The sequence below is a fragment of the Xyrauchen texanus genome, chromosome 17 (genome assembly GCF_025860055.1).
Source record: "Xyrauchen texanus isolate HMW12.3.18 chromosome 17, RBS_HiC_50CHRs, whole genome shotgun sequence".
Classification (NCBI taxonomy): domain Eukaryota; kingdom Metazoa; phylum Chordata; class Actinopteri; order Cypriniformes; family Catostomidae; genus Xyrauchen; species Xyrauchen texanus.
The window spans coordinates 26473009-26487298 of NC_068292.1; the positions used below are offsets into that span (position 1 = coordinate 26473009).

Consider the following 14290-nt stretch of genomic DNA (forward strand, 5'->3'; position numbering starts at 1 on the left):
ATATTTTGTTTTAGAGCCGTTGCGTTCGTTCGTTCATTCATTCATTCATACAGTAGGCTAGGCTAGCGTCGTACGGGTGAAACTGCGCACGATGGCAGACGGTGCTAATATTGTCGACCTGATTTTGGCGAATCCATTTGAAAGTCTTCCTTACGAGGAAAAAATTAGAATTAAACAGCAGGGCAGATCAACACCTAAGATTGATTTAGTGCAAAAAATAGGGTAAATAAGTTTATAATGCAGGCCGAAAATGAGCTTCCCCTCTTTGAAAGACCAGCAGCCGCCACTGGTTCTCTGCTAATCTGGACGGCAAGGGCAGTGACTGTAACATCGAGTGTATTTTGTAGTATTAAACACGTATTTAAACCAATTTCATCAGGCTCCGAAAATTCTTTGTAAAGAACGCAATGAATGGCCTTCTCAGCTTCCATAGTTGCAATGCTTGCATAACACAACAGTGTTGGCTGTGCCCTTGGTCCCCACTCCCCATCCACATCCATTGTAAGGAAGAGAGCAGTGTGAACATTCTGCTAAACCTCTTCTTTGGTGTTCTAAGAAGAAGAAAAATACAAAAGGGTTTAAAAATTATTAGGGTATGATGACAGAATTTTTAATTTTTGGGTAAATTATTTAACAGACAGCGAAAATAATGAAACTCACATTACACTCTCTTACAGTATTCATAGCACACTCAGGTAAAACTGCCTGAAGTTGTATTTTCAAAGTCATGTGATTCAGTTATGCTATTCTTTAATAAATATCTTATCAGTTTGTGAGATAAAGAATCCATCTACTCTTCGGCAAGCGTTCACTCTTTACAAACATTTTTAGATCCGCACCGGACACATTTTAGAGTTGCACACAGTTGAAAGCGAAAGAATTGTTTGCACGCGCAAAGTTGGTCAGCTACAGAAATCACCGATAGTACGCGATCTCTGTTTACTGTTTGCTCCGCACAGGTATGAAAGAAAGTAGTCTTTTACTTCAAACTGTCGACGACCGTTTGAATAATTTTGTTTTACTGTGACAGAGCTGAGAAATGTCTGTAATGAGAGAGTTTAGTTAGCAAGTTGAACTGATGCAGATGTGTTTTTTTTTTAATCTTATGGTTTTATAAGAGTCATTACTAATTGTTTGTTAAAATATATAGTGTCATGTTAAATATGGGAATGTAAACACAATGTTTGCCGTGTTGTCAGCTAACATTGTCAGTTCAATGACCTCGCCAAACATTTTGCATGTTGTTGTTGACATCTGAAAATTGCGGTTTAGCAAAAGTAACATGTTAATACTATGTTTTGTACATATATTTTGTGTCAAGGATTATTATGGATATGGTAAGCATTCAGTACCACATATTAAAGTACCATAGTATTACTATCTTATCCCACCACTGTACCACTGCACCGCCATAGTACTTTTTTAAGGTTAGTCTTTAGTCAACATTTCCCAACAAGGAATTACATAATAAGACACTCCACCCCTGGCTGTTATTATCTTCATGGATACAATATAGTTCTATTATCTTACTATTGTTCTTACTCTCCTTTAGATCAAGACTATAAATGAATGGATGTTTTAAGCCTGTGACCTTATAAGAGAGGTCAGAATTGACGGTCATAATGGATGATGAAGCTGGAAAGCTTCCACTTCGGCGCCTGGAGCCCCCCATTCAGAAATTCATTAAAGTGGCAATCCCCACTGACCTGGAGAGGCTTCATCATCACCAGCACAACATAGAAAAGGTACACACACACAAACATGCAGACTAGAGCAGTGACAGCAACACGCAGCACATGGGCATCACACCCAAAACTCGGCATATGGCCAACATAGGCCATGTGTCTCTGACCCTGTTTACACCTGCTATTAAAATGCATTTCGGGTGATCCGATCACAGGTGGTCAGTGCTAAATACAGGCCTAAACGGGGTCTAAAACGCTTTGTGAACGGATCACAAAAACCACATGCGGTGGTAGTCAAAAACACGTGACCACATTGCATTTGAGGTGTAAATGCTAATCCATCCTGGACAGCAGTGAAGCGCCACCCCTCACCTGTCACTCAACCCCTGTGATAAAAGAAGGGTTTAAACTTTCCTGTTTACGACCGTCTTTAAAAGGAATTAAACATCCAATCGGAAAATTTGAAAAAAAAAAGGAAACATACCAAGCGAGAGAAAGATCTTGACAGATCTTCTTCTGTGTGTCTGATATCAACATGCAGTGACACAGATGACAATCATCCACATGTGAATCTCTTTAATAAAGGTACTCTACTAAAACAACTGATCATTTTGTATTTAGAATACATTTCAAGTACATCTGGCAGAAACAGTGCGGTGGCTTTGTTTGCACTTTCTGTCTTTTCTCAAATTTTTCAGTTTATTATCATGCAGTCTCATCTGAACACAGATGATTGGAGCAACCGAGATGCATCTTAATACCAGTTGTAAATGGGGTCTCTCACTCAGTCAGACAGTTTGAGGAATACATAATAGGATAACAGTGTGTTGTGGCAGGCTCCTGCACAGCCTTTAAAAAAGATGATCAAAATCACATTGTGAATCATCAGCCTGTGATCACGAAGATACTTGGTCTGAAATGTCTATAAGCAGTTATAGCTGTGAAATGAATTAACTGAGCTTTCTTGTTGTAGTTTCAGGGAAGCAGACAGTGGGACAAACTGCACCAAGAGCACATTAACTCCAGCCGCACTGTCCAGGTACAACACACATTTCGAACACAATATGGCATAGTTGTACAGCAGTACACAGCCCAGGAGGATCTGGTTATGCACCATACATCGATATTTTATAACAAATAAATATTAATATGTGTAGTTTTATTTCATGGACAATCGCTGTTCATATTTTGTTGATTTTCTGAGGGCAATGATGATGACAAGAATGATCGCCTCAGTCACAATCACTCATTGTATGGAAAAAAAAGTTACAATAATAGTAAATGGTGACTGAGACAAACATACTGCTTAATGTCACTTATTGGATTTCACAGATGAAAGAATGTGTTTGAAACAACACAAGGGGAGTAAATTACTGTTTTAGAATGTTAAAGGGTTAGTTCACACAAAAATGAAAATCTCTCATAATTTGCTGACCCTCATGCCATCCCTGATATGCAGTAATGTGCACAGACCTTAGCAGAGACTGGGCCGAAAGGATAAAAAAGGGCACTGATTTTGTTTTGTTTTTGTTTTTTGAATGAATATTAATTCTAAATACTAAACTCATTTCTTTGTTTTTTGAGTATTTAACCATTTTCTTGTATATACTGTACATAATTTTTTTTACATTTTCCTTTATCACACATAATGGCCTATTCTGGCCTATTTCTCACAAAAAGTACCATGGAAATACACTTGTTTATTTATTTATTTTCAGATTTGGTCCGTAATAACCCCATGTTTTTGACGTGTCATAGTAAAACCATTGTATTTTATAAAGTACCGTGGAGTACCATGGTATTATGAAATATGTACATGATCAGTCATTCAGTACCATGGCATTACCCTGTTAACGTGGTGCAAGGTGTAAAGGAGGGATGAGAAGTGTTCCACGAATGCTTCAGGGTCTTGAATAACGTATAACATATGAGTAAGAGCAGCTGGTGGAGTTTCTGGTGCTCCCATAGGGTATGATAGTGCCCCCCTTGAGAGTTGGTGCCCTACGCAGTCTACGTAATATGCATATAGGGAGCTGCAGTACTGTGGTAGCCTAATGGTATTTTTCTGAAAGTGATTAGTCTAATGGCCTATTAGTTTCAACAAATCCAAACTGGCTTCTGCTGAACCTGACAGCTCCTTCAGTTTATGTCAATATTCTATATAAGACAAATGTAATTTATATCACTGAAAGCGACGCGACCACTCCCATTATAATAAATAAACCTGTCTACACTAGTGGTACGCAATGTCAGAAATAAGGTAGCAATCGAGTATTGATGAACTTCCTACACAATACATGGAGTGGACTTTTTATCTGACCTGTTACTCATCTGAGGTAATGGCACATCAATGTTCCTGGGTGAATTCAAAACTGCATTTTTTGCTTCCTTGAAGGACATTCCTGCTGGAGGGGATGCCACTCAAAATCTTGTTTAAAACAAAAGTGAGAAAATGAATCTTTTCTCAGAGGGGCCATCCACAAGATTGTTAGCAATGGGTTCAGAATTCATTCAGTAGTGCCATATTTCCTTCAGAGTACCCACTTGAAGTGCTCTGCAGTTCGGAGTGAGTATAGGGCATTGGGAGGATCACTTGCGATTGGAATTTGTCCCTGATCTGCTGTAGTGCATGCTTTTAAAGGCACCTCCACTTCATTCTCTTTAATACGTCTGCGATTTACAAAGAAATCTCATAACAACACATAATTACTGTTATTGTGAAATTATGATGAGATTTTAAAAAACATTATTTAACTATTTTAGTATTTTTTATTTTGGTTTCAGATTTTCTCCTTAATTTGGAATGCCCAATGCGCTCTAAATCCTCGTGGTGGCGTAGTTACTCGCCTCATTACGGGTGGTGGAGGACGAATCTCAGTTGCCTCCGCATCTGAGATGTCAATCCGTGCATTTTATCACGTGGCTTGTTGCGCGCGCTACCACTTAGAATAGCGTGAAGCCTCCACACACGCTAGTTCTCCGCGGTAACGCTTAACAATGTATCTGTTTCTCACCACACCTATCATATTGCTCCAGAAGATATGGATTTAACAACTGGAGCCTATGGATTACTTTTATAATGCCTTTATGTCCCTTTTGGACCTTCAAAATTTCTGGTCACCATTCACATGTATTTATTTTTTTAAATGTTTGTTTGTGTTCTGCAGAATAAAAGAAAGTCATACATATCTGAGATGGCATTAGGGTGAGTAAATGAGAGAGAATTTTCATTTTTGGGTGATCCATCCCTTTAAGGTCTCACAATAATAGCTCTTTAAAGTCCCCATGTTAAAGTTCCTTGAAAAGCACATCTTACTTTACACCGTTGACATATTCCCTAGGATTTTTTTAAATAGCCAATAAGCGCAGTCATACAGACACACCCACACACACATTTCTCTGTCCACCATGCTGCTGTTAGAGAGTGAAACTGTACAGAAACTGCACAATCTCAACCTAGTTCATCCACTTTTTCCACCGACTTGGGATCTGAACAGTGATCAAACGGACCCTGTTACAATCAACAGTACATAGCAGACTTCACTAATGATGAGGCAGGAGCTTATATGCAAGGCATGAAGATAAATCAGAAACAAGCAAATAAAACTACAACATATCAATGTTTTGAATCTCACTACACTAAATGGAGCAAAGAACACTTACTCATGATGTACATCCAAAGAAACCTCTGAAAACGGCTGCATTAAATATAAACTCCAGACACTTTCATCGAGTCTAACTCCCGTGAGCGCGTCCTATCAAAAGTGATAGTCCCTATTCCCTTAAAAGACAATTACCCTCCACTCTGAGGGCTTCAGGGGGCTGAAAGGTGATAACGGTCAGTTACAACTCACTTCTACAGTGATTATTATTGCAAATTCTGTTTGGAAAAACCCCACAACATTGATTGTGCTCTCTTTGAAGTGCCCTGTGAAGGAACCATCAGCGTAGGTGATAACACAGCCATGTGCGGTGAGCAGATTAATGGGGCAGGTGCCTTCTCATTCTAGAAAGCATTTGATTGGACGTTTTATCTCTAGTACAGTTTGACATCATGATTTGACTCTGTCTTTCTAGCCAGAAGAGTGTGACTGCATAATTGAAATGCTTATATCTTTTAGAAGTACAGTGGCATATAGATGACCCTAAAGCTAATAGATATTGACTAAAAACAGCAAAACTTTCATTTTGATTTCTCAGGGTCTTTAAGAACAATAGAAAAACTATGCAATAAAGAACAGTCACGTGACAAGAAGTCTACATCGGGTTACAATGAAAAAGAAGAAAGTTTTCAGTGCATTCATAAAATTATTTTTAATGTGGTAAAATTATCTCCTAATATGTCGTCTTCCTCTTCTGATATTGCTGTGAGATGCTGTGTGTTTATTAAATAGTGTTTGTCTCAGGTCTCTGGTGTAATGCATGGTTAGTGTACGTGTGATGTCTTTTCTCTCCGTAATGGCCAGACAAGCATGTAACCTCTGTGTTAATGTTTCTGAGAGTGTGTCCAGGACTCTTGTGGGACAGTCCTTAGAGTGTGTTATGTGCTTTTTGTGTGTGTGACCTTAGCACCCAGGTTTTGTCCCCCCAGAGATGCCAGAGAGCATTTCTGTGTCCACCACTGCAGAGAGAGTGTGAGAGCCTGCAAGTGTTTCTGTGAGATGTGGATGACTGACAATAGACAGAAACAAGGCAGACGTTGTTAAAGTAGCTCCCTGGGGGGAGAGAGAGAGAGAGAGAGAGAGAGAGAGAGAGAGAGAGAGAGAGAGAGAGAGAGAGAGAGAGAGAGCAAAAGAGAAAAAACTCTTAAGATTGCACTCATCACACACACCTGCTGATGGGAGTTTGGGTGTAGGGAGTACAGGAAGAGAGAGTATTGTGTTGACCCAGATTGAGATTAGTTTTCGCTGTCTTTGTGGTTTTTAGAGCCAACCGGTATCAGAATTAAAAACACACTACATACATTAGTGATGTTTGGATTAATGCATAGGGATATGAATCGTGAGGATTCACTTCACCGATTCCACTTCCGGGTTCTTAAATGATTCAAATGAATTGTTTCCATAAGTGGTCCTATGAACTATATACTTTTTTAAATGTGTGTGTGTATATATATATATAGCTTTATTTATAAAATATATATATATATATATATATATATATATATATATATATATATATAGCTTTATTTATAAAATATATATATATATATATATTTTATAAATAAAGCTAAGTTTAGTTGCACACTGTTATGGACAACCAGGCATTAATTACACTGATTTAAGTCTCACCAGCCTTAAGTACACAGTTATCAGTTCTTTTTAAGTTCAGTGAAAAAACACTCTGACTGAGTCAGCTAGTGAGTGATGAGTTAGACTGATTCAAACCATTCTCACCATCTTTTTGACCAATTCAAGAACCAAAGTCAGTCATTCATTCATGTTCCTTCACTTTTTCCACATTTTGTTATGTTACAGCCTTATTCCAAAATGGATTAAATTCATTATTTTCATCACCATTTTACAAACAATACCCCATAATGACAACGTGAAAGAAGTTTGTTTGAAATCTTTGCAAATGTATTAAAAATAAAAAATAAAAAAATCACATGGAAATAAGTATTCACAGTCTTTGCCATGACACTCAAAATTGAGCTCAGGTGCATCCCGTTTCCACTGATCATCCTTGAGATGTTTCTATTACTTGATTGGAGTCCACCTGTGGTAAATTCAGTTGATTGGACATCATTTGGAAAGGCACACACCTGTCTATATAAGGTCCCACAATTAACAGTGCATGTCAGAGCACAAACCAAGCCATGATGTCCAAGGAATTGTCTGTAGACCTCCGAGACAGGATTGTATCGAGGCACAGATCTGGGGAAGGGTACAGCAAAATGTCTGCAGCATGGAAGGTCCCAATGAGCACAGTGACCTCCATCATCCGTAAATGGAAGAAGTTTGGATCCACCAGGACACTTCCTAGAGCTGGCCGCCCAGCCAAACTGAGTGATCGGGGGAGAAGCCTTAGTCAGGGAGGTGACCAAGATGGTCACTCTGACAGAGCTCCAGCATTTCTTTGTGGAGAGAGGAGAACCTTCCAGAAGAGCAACCATCTCTGCAGCACTCCACCAATCAGGCCTGTGTGGTAGAGTGGCCAGACGGAAGCCATTCCTCAGTAAAAGGCACATGACATCCCGCCTGAAGTTTGCCAAAAGGCACCTGAAGGACTCTCAGACCATGAGAAACAATATTCTCTGATCTGATGAATCAAATATTGAACTCTTTAGCTTGAATAGCAAGCGTCATGTCTGGAGGAATTCAGGCACTGCTCATCACCTGGCCAATACCATCCCTACAGTGAAGCATGGTGGTGGCAGCATCATGCTGTGGGGATGTTTTTCAGTGGCAGGACTGGGAGACTAGTCAGGATCGAGGGAAAGATGAATGCAGCAATGTACAGAGACATCCTTGATGAAAACCTGCCCCAGAGCGCTCTGGACCTTAGACTGGGGCAAAGGTTCATCTTCCAACAGGACAACGACCCTAAACACACAACCAAGATAACAAAGGAGTGGCTATGGGACAACTTTGTGAATGTCCTTGAGTGGCCCAGACTTGAACCCAATTGAACATCTCTGGAGAGATCTGAAAATGGCTGTGCACCGACACTCCCCATCCAACCTGATGGAGCTTGAGAGGTCCTGCAAAGAAGAAAGGGAGAAACTTCCCAAAAATAGGTGTGCCAAGCTTGTAGCATCATACACAAAAAGACTTGGGGCTGTAATTGGTGCCAAAGGTGCTTCAACAAAGTATTGAGGCTGTGAATACTTATGTACATGTGATTTTTTTCGTTTTTTATTTTTATTAAAAATTTCAAACAAACTTCTTTCAGGTTGTCATTATGGGGTATTGTTTGTAGAAATTTGAGGAAAGTATTGAATTTAATCCATTTTGGAATAAGGCTGTAACATAACAAAATGTGGAAAAAGTGAAGCGCTGTGAATACTTTCCGGATGCACTGTATGTGTATGTATGTATGTATATATATATATATATTATATACTCACCTAAAGGATTATTAGGAACACCATACTTATACTGTGTTTGACCCCCTTTCGCTTTCAGAACTGCCTTAATTCTACGTGGCATTGATTCAACAAGGTGCTGAAAGCATTCTTTAGAAATGTTGGCCCATATTGATAGGATAGCATCTTGCAGTTGACGGAGATTTGTGGGATGCACATCCAGGGCACGAAGCTCCCGTTCCACCACATCCCAAAGATGCTCTATTGGGTTGAGATCTGGTGACTGTGGGGGCCATTTTAGTACAGTGAACTCATTGTCATGTTCAAGAAACCAATTTGAAATGATTCAAGCTTTGTGACATGGTGCATTATCCTGCTGGAAGTAGCCATCAGAGGATGGATCCATGTTCTCATTCTGTTTACGCCAAATTCTGACTCTACCATCTGAATGTCTCAACAGAAATCGAGACTCATCAGACCAGGCAACATTTTTCCAGTCTTCAGATGTCCAATTTTGGTGAGCTCTTGCAAATTGTAGCCTCTTTTTCCTATTTGTAGTGGAGATGAGTGGTACCCGGTGGGGTCTTCTGCTGTTGTAGCCCATCCGCCTCAAGGTTGTGCGTGTTGTGGCTTCACAAATGCTTTGCTGCATACCTCGGTTGTAACGAGTGGTTATTTCAGGCAAAGTTGCTCTTCTATCAGCTTGAATCAGTCGGCCCATTGTCCTCTGACCTCTAGCATCAACTAGGCATTTTCGCCCACAGGACTGCCGCATACTGGATGTTTTTCCCTTTTCACACCATTCTTTGTAAACCCTAGAAATGGTTGTGCGTGAAAATCCCAGTAACTGAGCAGATTGTGAAATACTCAGACTGGCCCGTCTGGCACCAACAACCATGCCATGCTCAAAATTGCTTAAATCACCTTTCTTTCCCATTCTGACATTCAGTTTGGAGTTCAGGAGATTGTCTTGACCAGGACCACACCCCTAAATGCATTGAAGCAACTGCCATGTGATTGGTTGATTAGATAATTGCATTAATGAGAAATTGAACAGGTGTTCCTAATAATCCTTTAGGTGAGTGTGTATGTGTATATATATATATATATATATATATATATATATATATATATATATATATATATATATATATATATATATATATTACTCATCACATTTAATTTTGACTGCAAGCTCACTCAGTTAAAATTTTATTTATTTTGCCACCATGCTGAATAACATTATTACAACTCACTTCTACAGTGATTATTATAGCAAATTCTGTTTGGAAAGACCCCACAACATAGATTATGCTGTCTTTGAAGTGCCCTGCAAAGGAACCATCAGCGCAGGTGATAAGACAGCCATGTGCAGTGAGCAGATTAATTATTATGAATTATTTTAATTCAATACTCTACATCAACAGATGAATGCTGAAGAACTGTTAATGGAACTTGACGTCATGGAAATCATTTGGTTTTAGTGTTTTTTTTTGTTTGTTTTTTTCTGTTTTTTTCTTTCAATTAAAATGGTTTTATTATTCTGGTTCTCAAGCTTATTAATACAGCATTGTGTGTGTGTGTGTGTGTGTGTGTGTGTGTGTGTGTGTGTGTGTGTGTGTGTGTGTGTAAGAATTGTTAGAAGGGATGATCCTGAACATGATTATTTAGAGTGTGGAATGAGTGCTGGAGAGCGGAACACTTTGATTGGACTGTGGTAAACTTTTGACATCTGTTCAATAATTAAGAGTTGATTTACAATCCCTGATATCTGCTACCTGAACAGAGTCAGGTTTTGGGGCAGGTTCGAGGCAATGTTTTATATATAAATTTTGGTTTGCGTCATTGTACACACAATGCATTCTCTCATGTGGGAGCCAGAGCTTATTAAGATGTTGGCAATGAATGAAATAAGGGATCTACGAGGTAATGTGCAAAACTACATATGTTCAAAATAGAGAAGTCGGTGAGTGACTAGTCGGCTGAATGGTCTTTATGAAGCCCAGAATAATCGGGCTGGTTATGGGTTCACCTGACAATGATCAGACATGTTTCTTAGAAGGCATCCACATAGGATGTGTCCTTGTGGGGAAAAAAGAGCTAGAGGGAGACTTGTTTTTAAATGTTGAACTAGTTCACTGAAATGAATGATAAATATTTTATATAAATGAAACTAAATATTATAATTAAATAAAATTATAAATGTAATGTTAATAAAAAACTTGAATTAAAGGTGCACTCAATATTTGTTTTACTCCTAAAGAAATTAATTGTAATTTTTAAACATGTGTATTAAATCATGACCACTCACATGAGATGAGGACTCTTGTCAGATCAGTAACCTTATAAAAGCTGTTTTATTCTACATGGGGCACCTTTAAAGATATATATATATATATATATATATATATATATATATATATACATATATATATATTGAAGTCAATGACACTCTGACAACATTTCTCCCAAATTCAATATATGTAATATTAAATATTGTAAATAAATAAATGAAAAAAATCTAAAACTAACCTCACTTGTCGATTAGTCGGTTGTTGCACATCTAGTGACTAGTCGACCATCATGACCCATCCCTAAAATCTATGTTAGTTCTGCTTGCTTGTAGGAAAGAAAAATGTAAAAAAAAAAAAAAAGCGTTTTTAAGGTTTGGTCAAGTTTGATCCCTGCATATCAATGGGGGAAGGTGTTAGATTGTGTTCAGTGACCATGTTTACATGCACTTACAAAACGGTTAATTCCAGAGTTTTAGCAGAAAGCAGCGCTCTGAAACGTCATGTAAACAAGAACACTGATTTTCTTACACCGGTTAAGGCAGGGGTCGGGAACCTTTGGCTCGCAAACCACAAGTGGCTCTTTGTTAAAAATCAAGTGGCTCACCAGGTTTCTCACCGTTCACCAACACATGATCGTGGGTGTGATTGCAAAGCTTGAAGTCAATGACACTGAATTTGTTGTACAGCCTACTCTGAGAACAAGGTTTGAAATGAACACCACCAAATGCTGATTTTTCATGCGGAGTATTTTTGCTGATGTACCAGCCACTGTGGAAGGTGACCTGTAAGACTTGTTATAAGACTTGAAGAGTGATATATTACAAGAAATTAGACACAAAGATGAGCATTTGTTGTAACATGTTTGATTATATTTTGAAGAACAGATGAAAGAAAAGCCGCCGATGAGCGTCTGATTTTATATGTGTGCGCAGTGAGCTCTGCTCTTCACAAGTGCAATAAAAGCGCTTATCCAAAACACGCACATGCATAGACTTCTGGGCCTCGTTTCCCAATAACTATTGATCTTAGCTGTTTAGAGCATTTTCTATGAGCGAATTATGAACGTTCTTTATTTTTTATGTGCGCCCACGGTGTGAAAGAGCACCCGCCAAATGTGATGGCTCCAAATAAAATGGCTCAATCCAGTTCGCAAGCTCCTCGTCCAAAAGCAGGTACTTCATGCTCAGGTAATTTTGCTCATACACGTAATAGGCGGTTGACCTGTAAGATGTCTCGGAGTGACATAACAATAAATGCTGTGCTTAACGATAAGATAATGATATGTGCTTGAAGAAACACACTATATTATGTTTTTAAGCACAGATGAAAGAAAAACCATCAATGCTCGTGTCTGATTCGCTGATTGTGCAGAGACGTGCAGCGGGACCCTGTCTGGAACAAGCATATGTAAAGAGTTATCGCTCATTTTTCTCTATTTCATTCGACTGAAAACTGTTTGCAAGAATAATATAATCTATGAGAATGCTGCAAATGATCTCCGATCATCTCGTGAGGTGCTGTGAGTTTAGTTTGCTTTATTTCCTTGGAGCATTTCGCTCTTACGCACTGTGAACGCAACTCTGCAGGTTCAGTATATATATCTTTGTATTAAAGAAACAAAGACAAAAGTGATTAAATCATAAAGTAATACAAGACACGTTCACCTTGAACCTAAAAAAATATATATATTTTCTTTTCTCTAGACAGCATTAACTGTATTACCAAAACGCATTACAGACAATCGATAATAACAAAAAGTTGGCAGTATTTTTGGGGGGGAACACAAGGGAATTTATTAGGATTATTTATTATGATGATTATTATAATTATCTTTACATTTTATAATTGTCATTAGTTCTTAGTCTGTAAGCTAATAGTAATTTTCCACATTTAGTCATTGACGGACATTTGATTTGGAGACCAGACATTTTTGGATTTGGGGAGGTATTTAAATAAGATTTTTTGATCACTTCGTTATTTTAATTGCTTTTTTCGTTTAATTTGAAGTCCAGTATGAATTTAGAAATGTTTTTTGTGTTTCTATAAATTAATTACATTTTTAAAGCAAATTCAATAAAGCAAGGGGGTTGACCATATAATCGGATATTGCGATATTTGTAAAGTGATTTAAAGTAAAAATATTTTTTACAAATCGCCCAGCCCAAAAGGTAAGCTAAAATTAAGTAATTTTATGGAGACCCAAACAAACATGGGTTCTCCATTCCATATGGCAACATGTTACCTTTAAAATTTGCATATTTATTTGTTTTCATGATTTTGAGTAGTCTATGGGCAATATAAACATTTATTTTATTGAAAAACGTTGTTTTAAAAAAAATAAAAAATGGTCACCTTTGTGAAAAAAGGTTCCCAACCCCTGGTTTAAGGGATTAAGAGAAAGTGGTTAAACACACCTAGGTGTCTCCCGGAGAATGCGGCTTAATGTGCTCATGTAAACACATAAGCGATATTCTGATGGGTGTTGGAAGAGTGTGTGTGTGTGTGTGGAACAGACCGGCATAACAAACGTCATAGGTATGGAGACCAACAACATTTCTGGGAGTACAGTGAGGAAAATCACATGCACTATATACTTTACCCATTTATACACACGAATGCAAAATATCGACTGTCCCTAATGTCTGCATATATGTGCTCATACAATAGGGGAATCCCAGAGTTTTATGTTAGAGGGAATTTCTCAATAATGCATTGCAATTCAGCTGCAGGTTGTGATAGTTAAGGAAACAAACACAGCAACAACTCTGGAATATCTGGAAATAAAGTGAATCAACAAAGAGTAAAATAGTGAAGTCTTCCTTGGATGCCATGTATATTATTTACATAAGCATCATGGGAAAATTACGATGCTGAGGAGAAAGTTGCTTATTAAACAACCCACTTTCTTGCAATAAGCCACTTTCTGGTGTCCATGTAACTGTGGTCAGTGTTTGTTGTTCAGTATAGAGACTGCATAATCTACTAAATGAAACTGTGGATCCACTTATCACAAAGGATTGTTATAACCGCTTTCTTTAATTTTGTCTTCCTGTAGCAGTTGCGATCTAACCTGCGGGAGATGGAGAAGTTATGTTGGCTCGTACGCAGCACTGATACTGCAGCTCTGGAGAAACTTGTTCAGCCAATCAGAGAGCAAGCCTCATCTGCAATTCAAGAGTTCCTTAGGATTCACTCAAATGCTGTCAATAGGCCCTGCTTCCAGGAAACTACCAGCACAGACTTACACACAGCCTCAGATAAATCACGCAGTATGTGTTTTTGAT

At 38.3% G+C, this 14290-nt stretch overlaps 1 protein-coding gene across 1 annotated transcript in view; it reads left to right on the forward strand.

The window, feature by feature from the left end:
* Window positions 1-850: 850 nt before the first annotated feature.
* LOC127658116 (syntaxin-17-like) overlaps window positions 851-14290 on the forward strand; it is a 28691-nt gene continuing 15251 nt past the window's right edge. The window contains exons 1-4 of the mRNA XM_052147220.1: window positions 851-959; window positions 1553-1745; window positions 2659-2724; window positions 14062-14275. Coding sequence (XP_052003180.1) covers window positions 1623-1745; window positions 2659-2724; window positions 14062-14275 — 403 coding nt within the window. The 5' untranslated portion in view covers window positions 851-959; window positions 1553-1622. The remainder of the gene's footprint in view (window positions 960-1552; window positions 1746-2658; window positions 2725-14061; window positions 14276-14290) is intronic.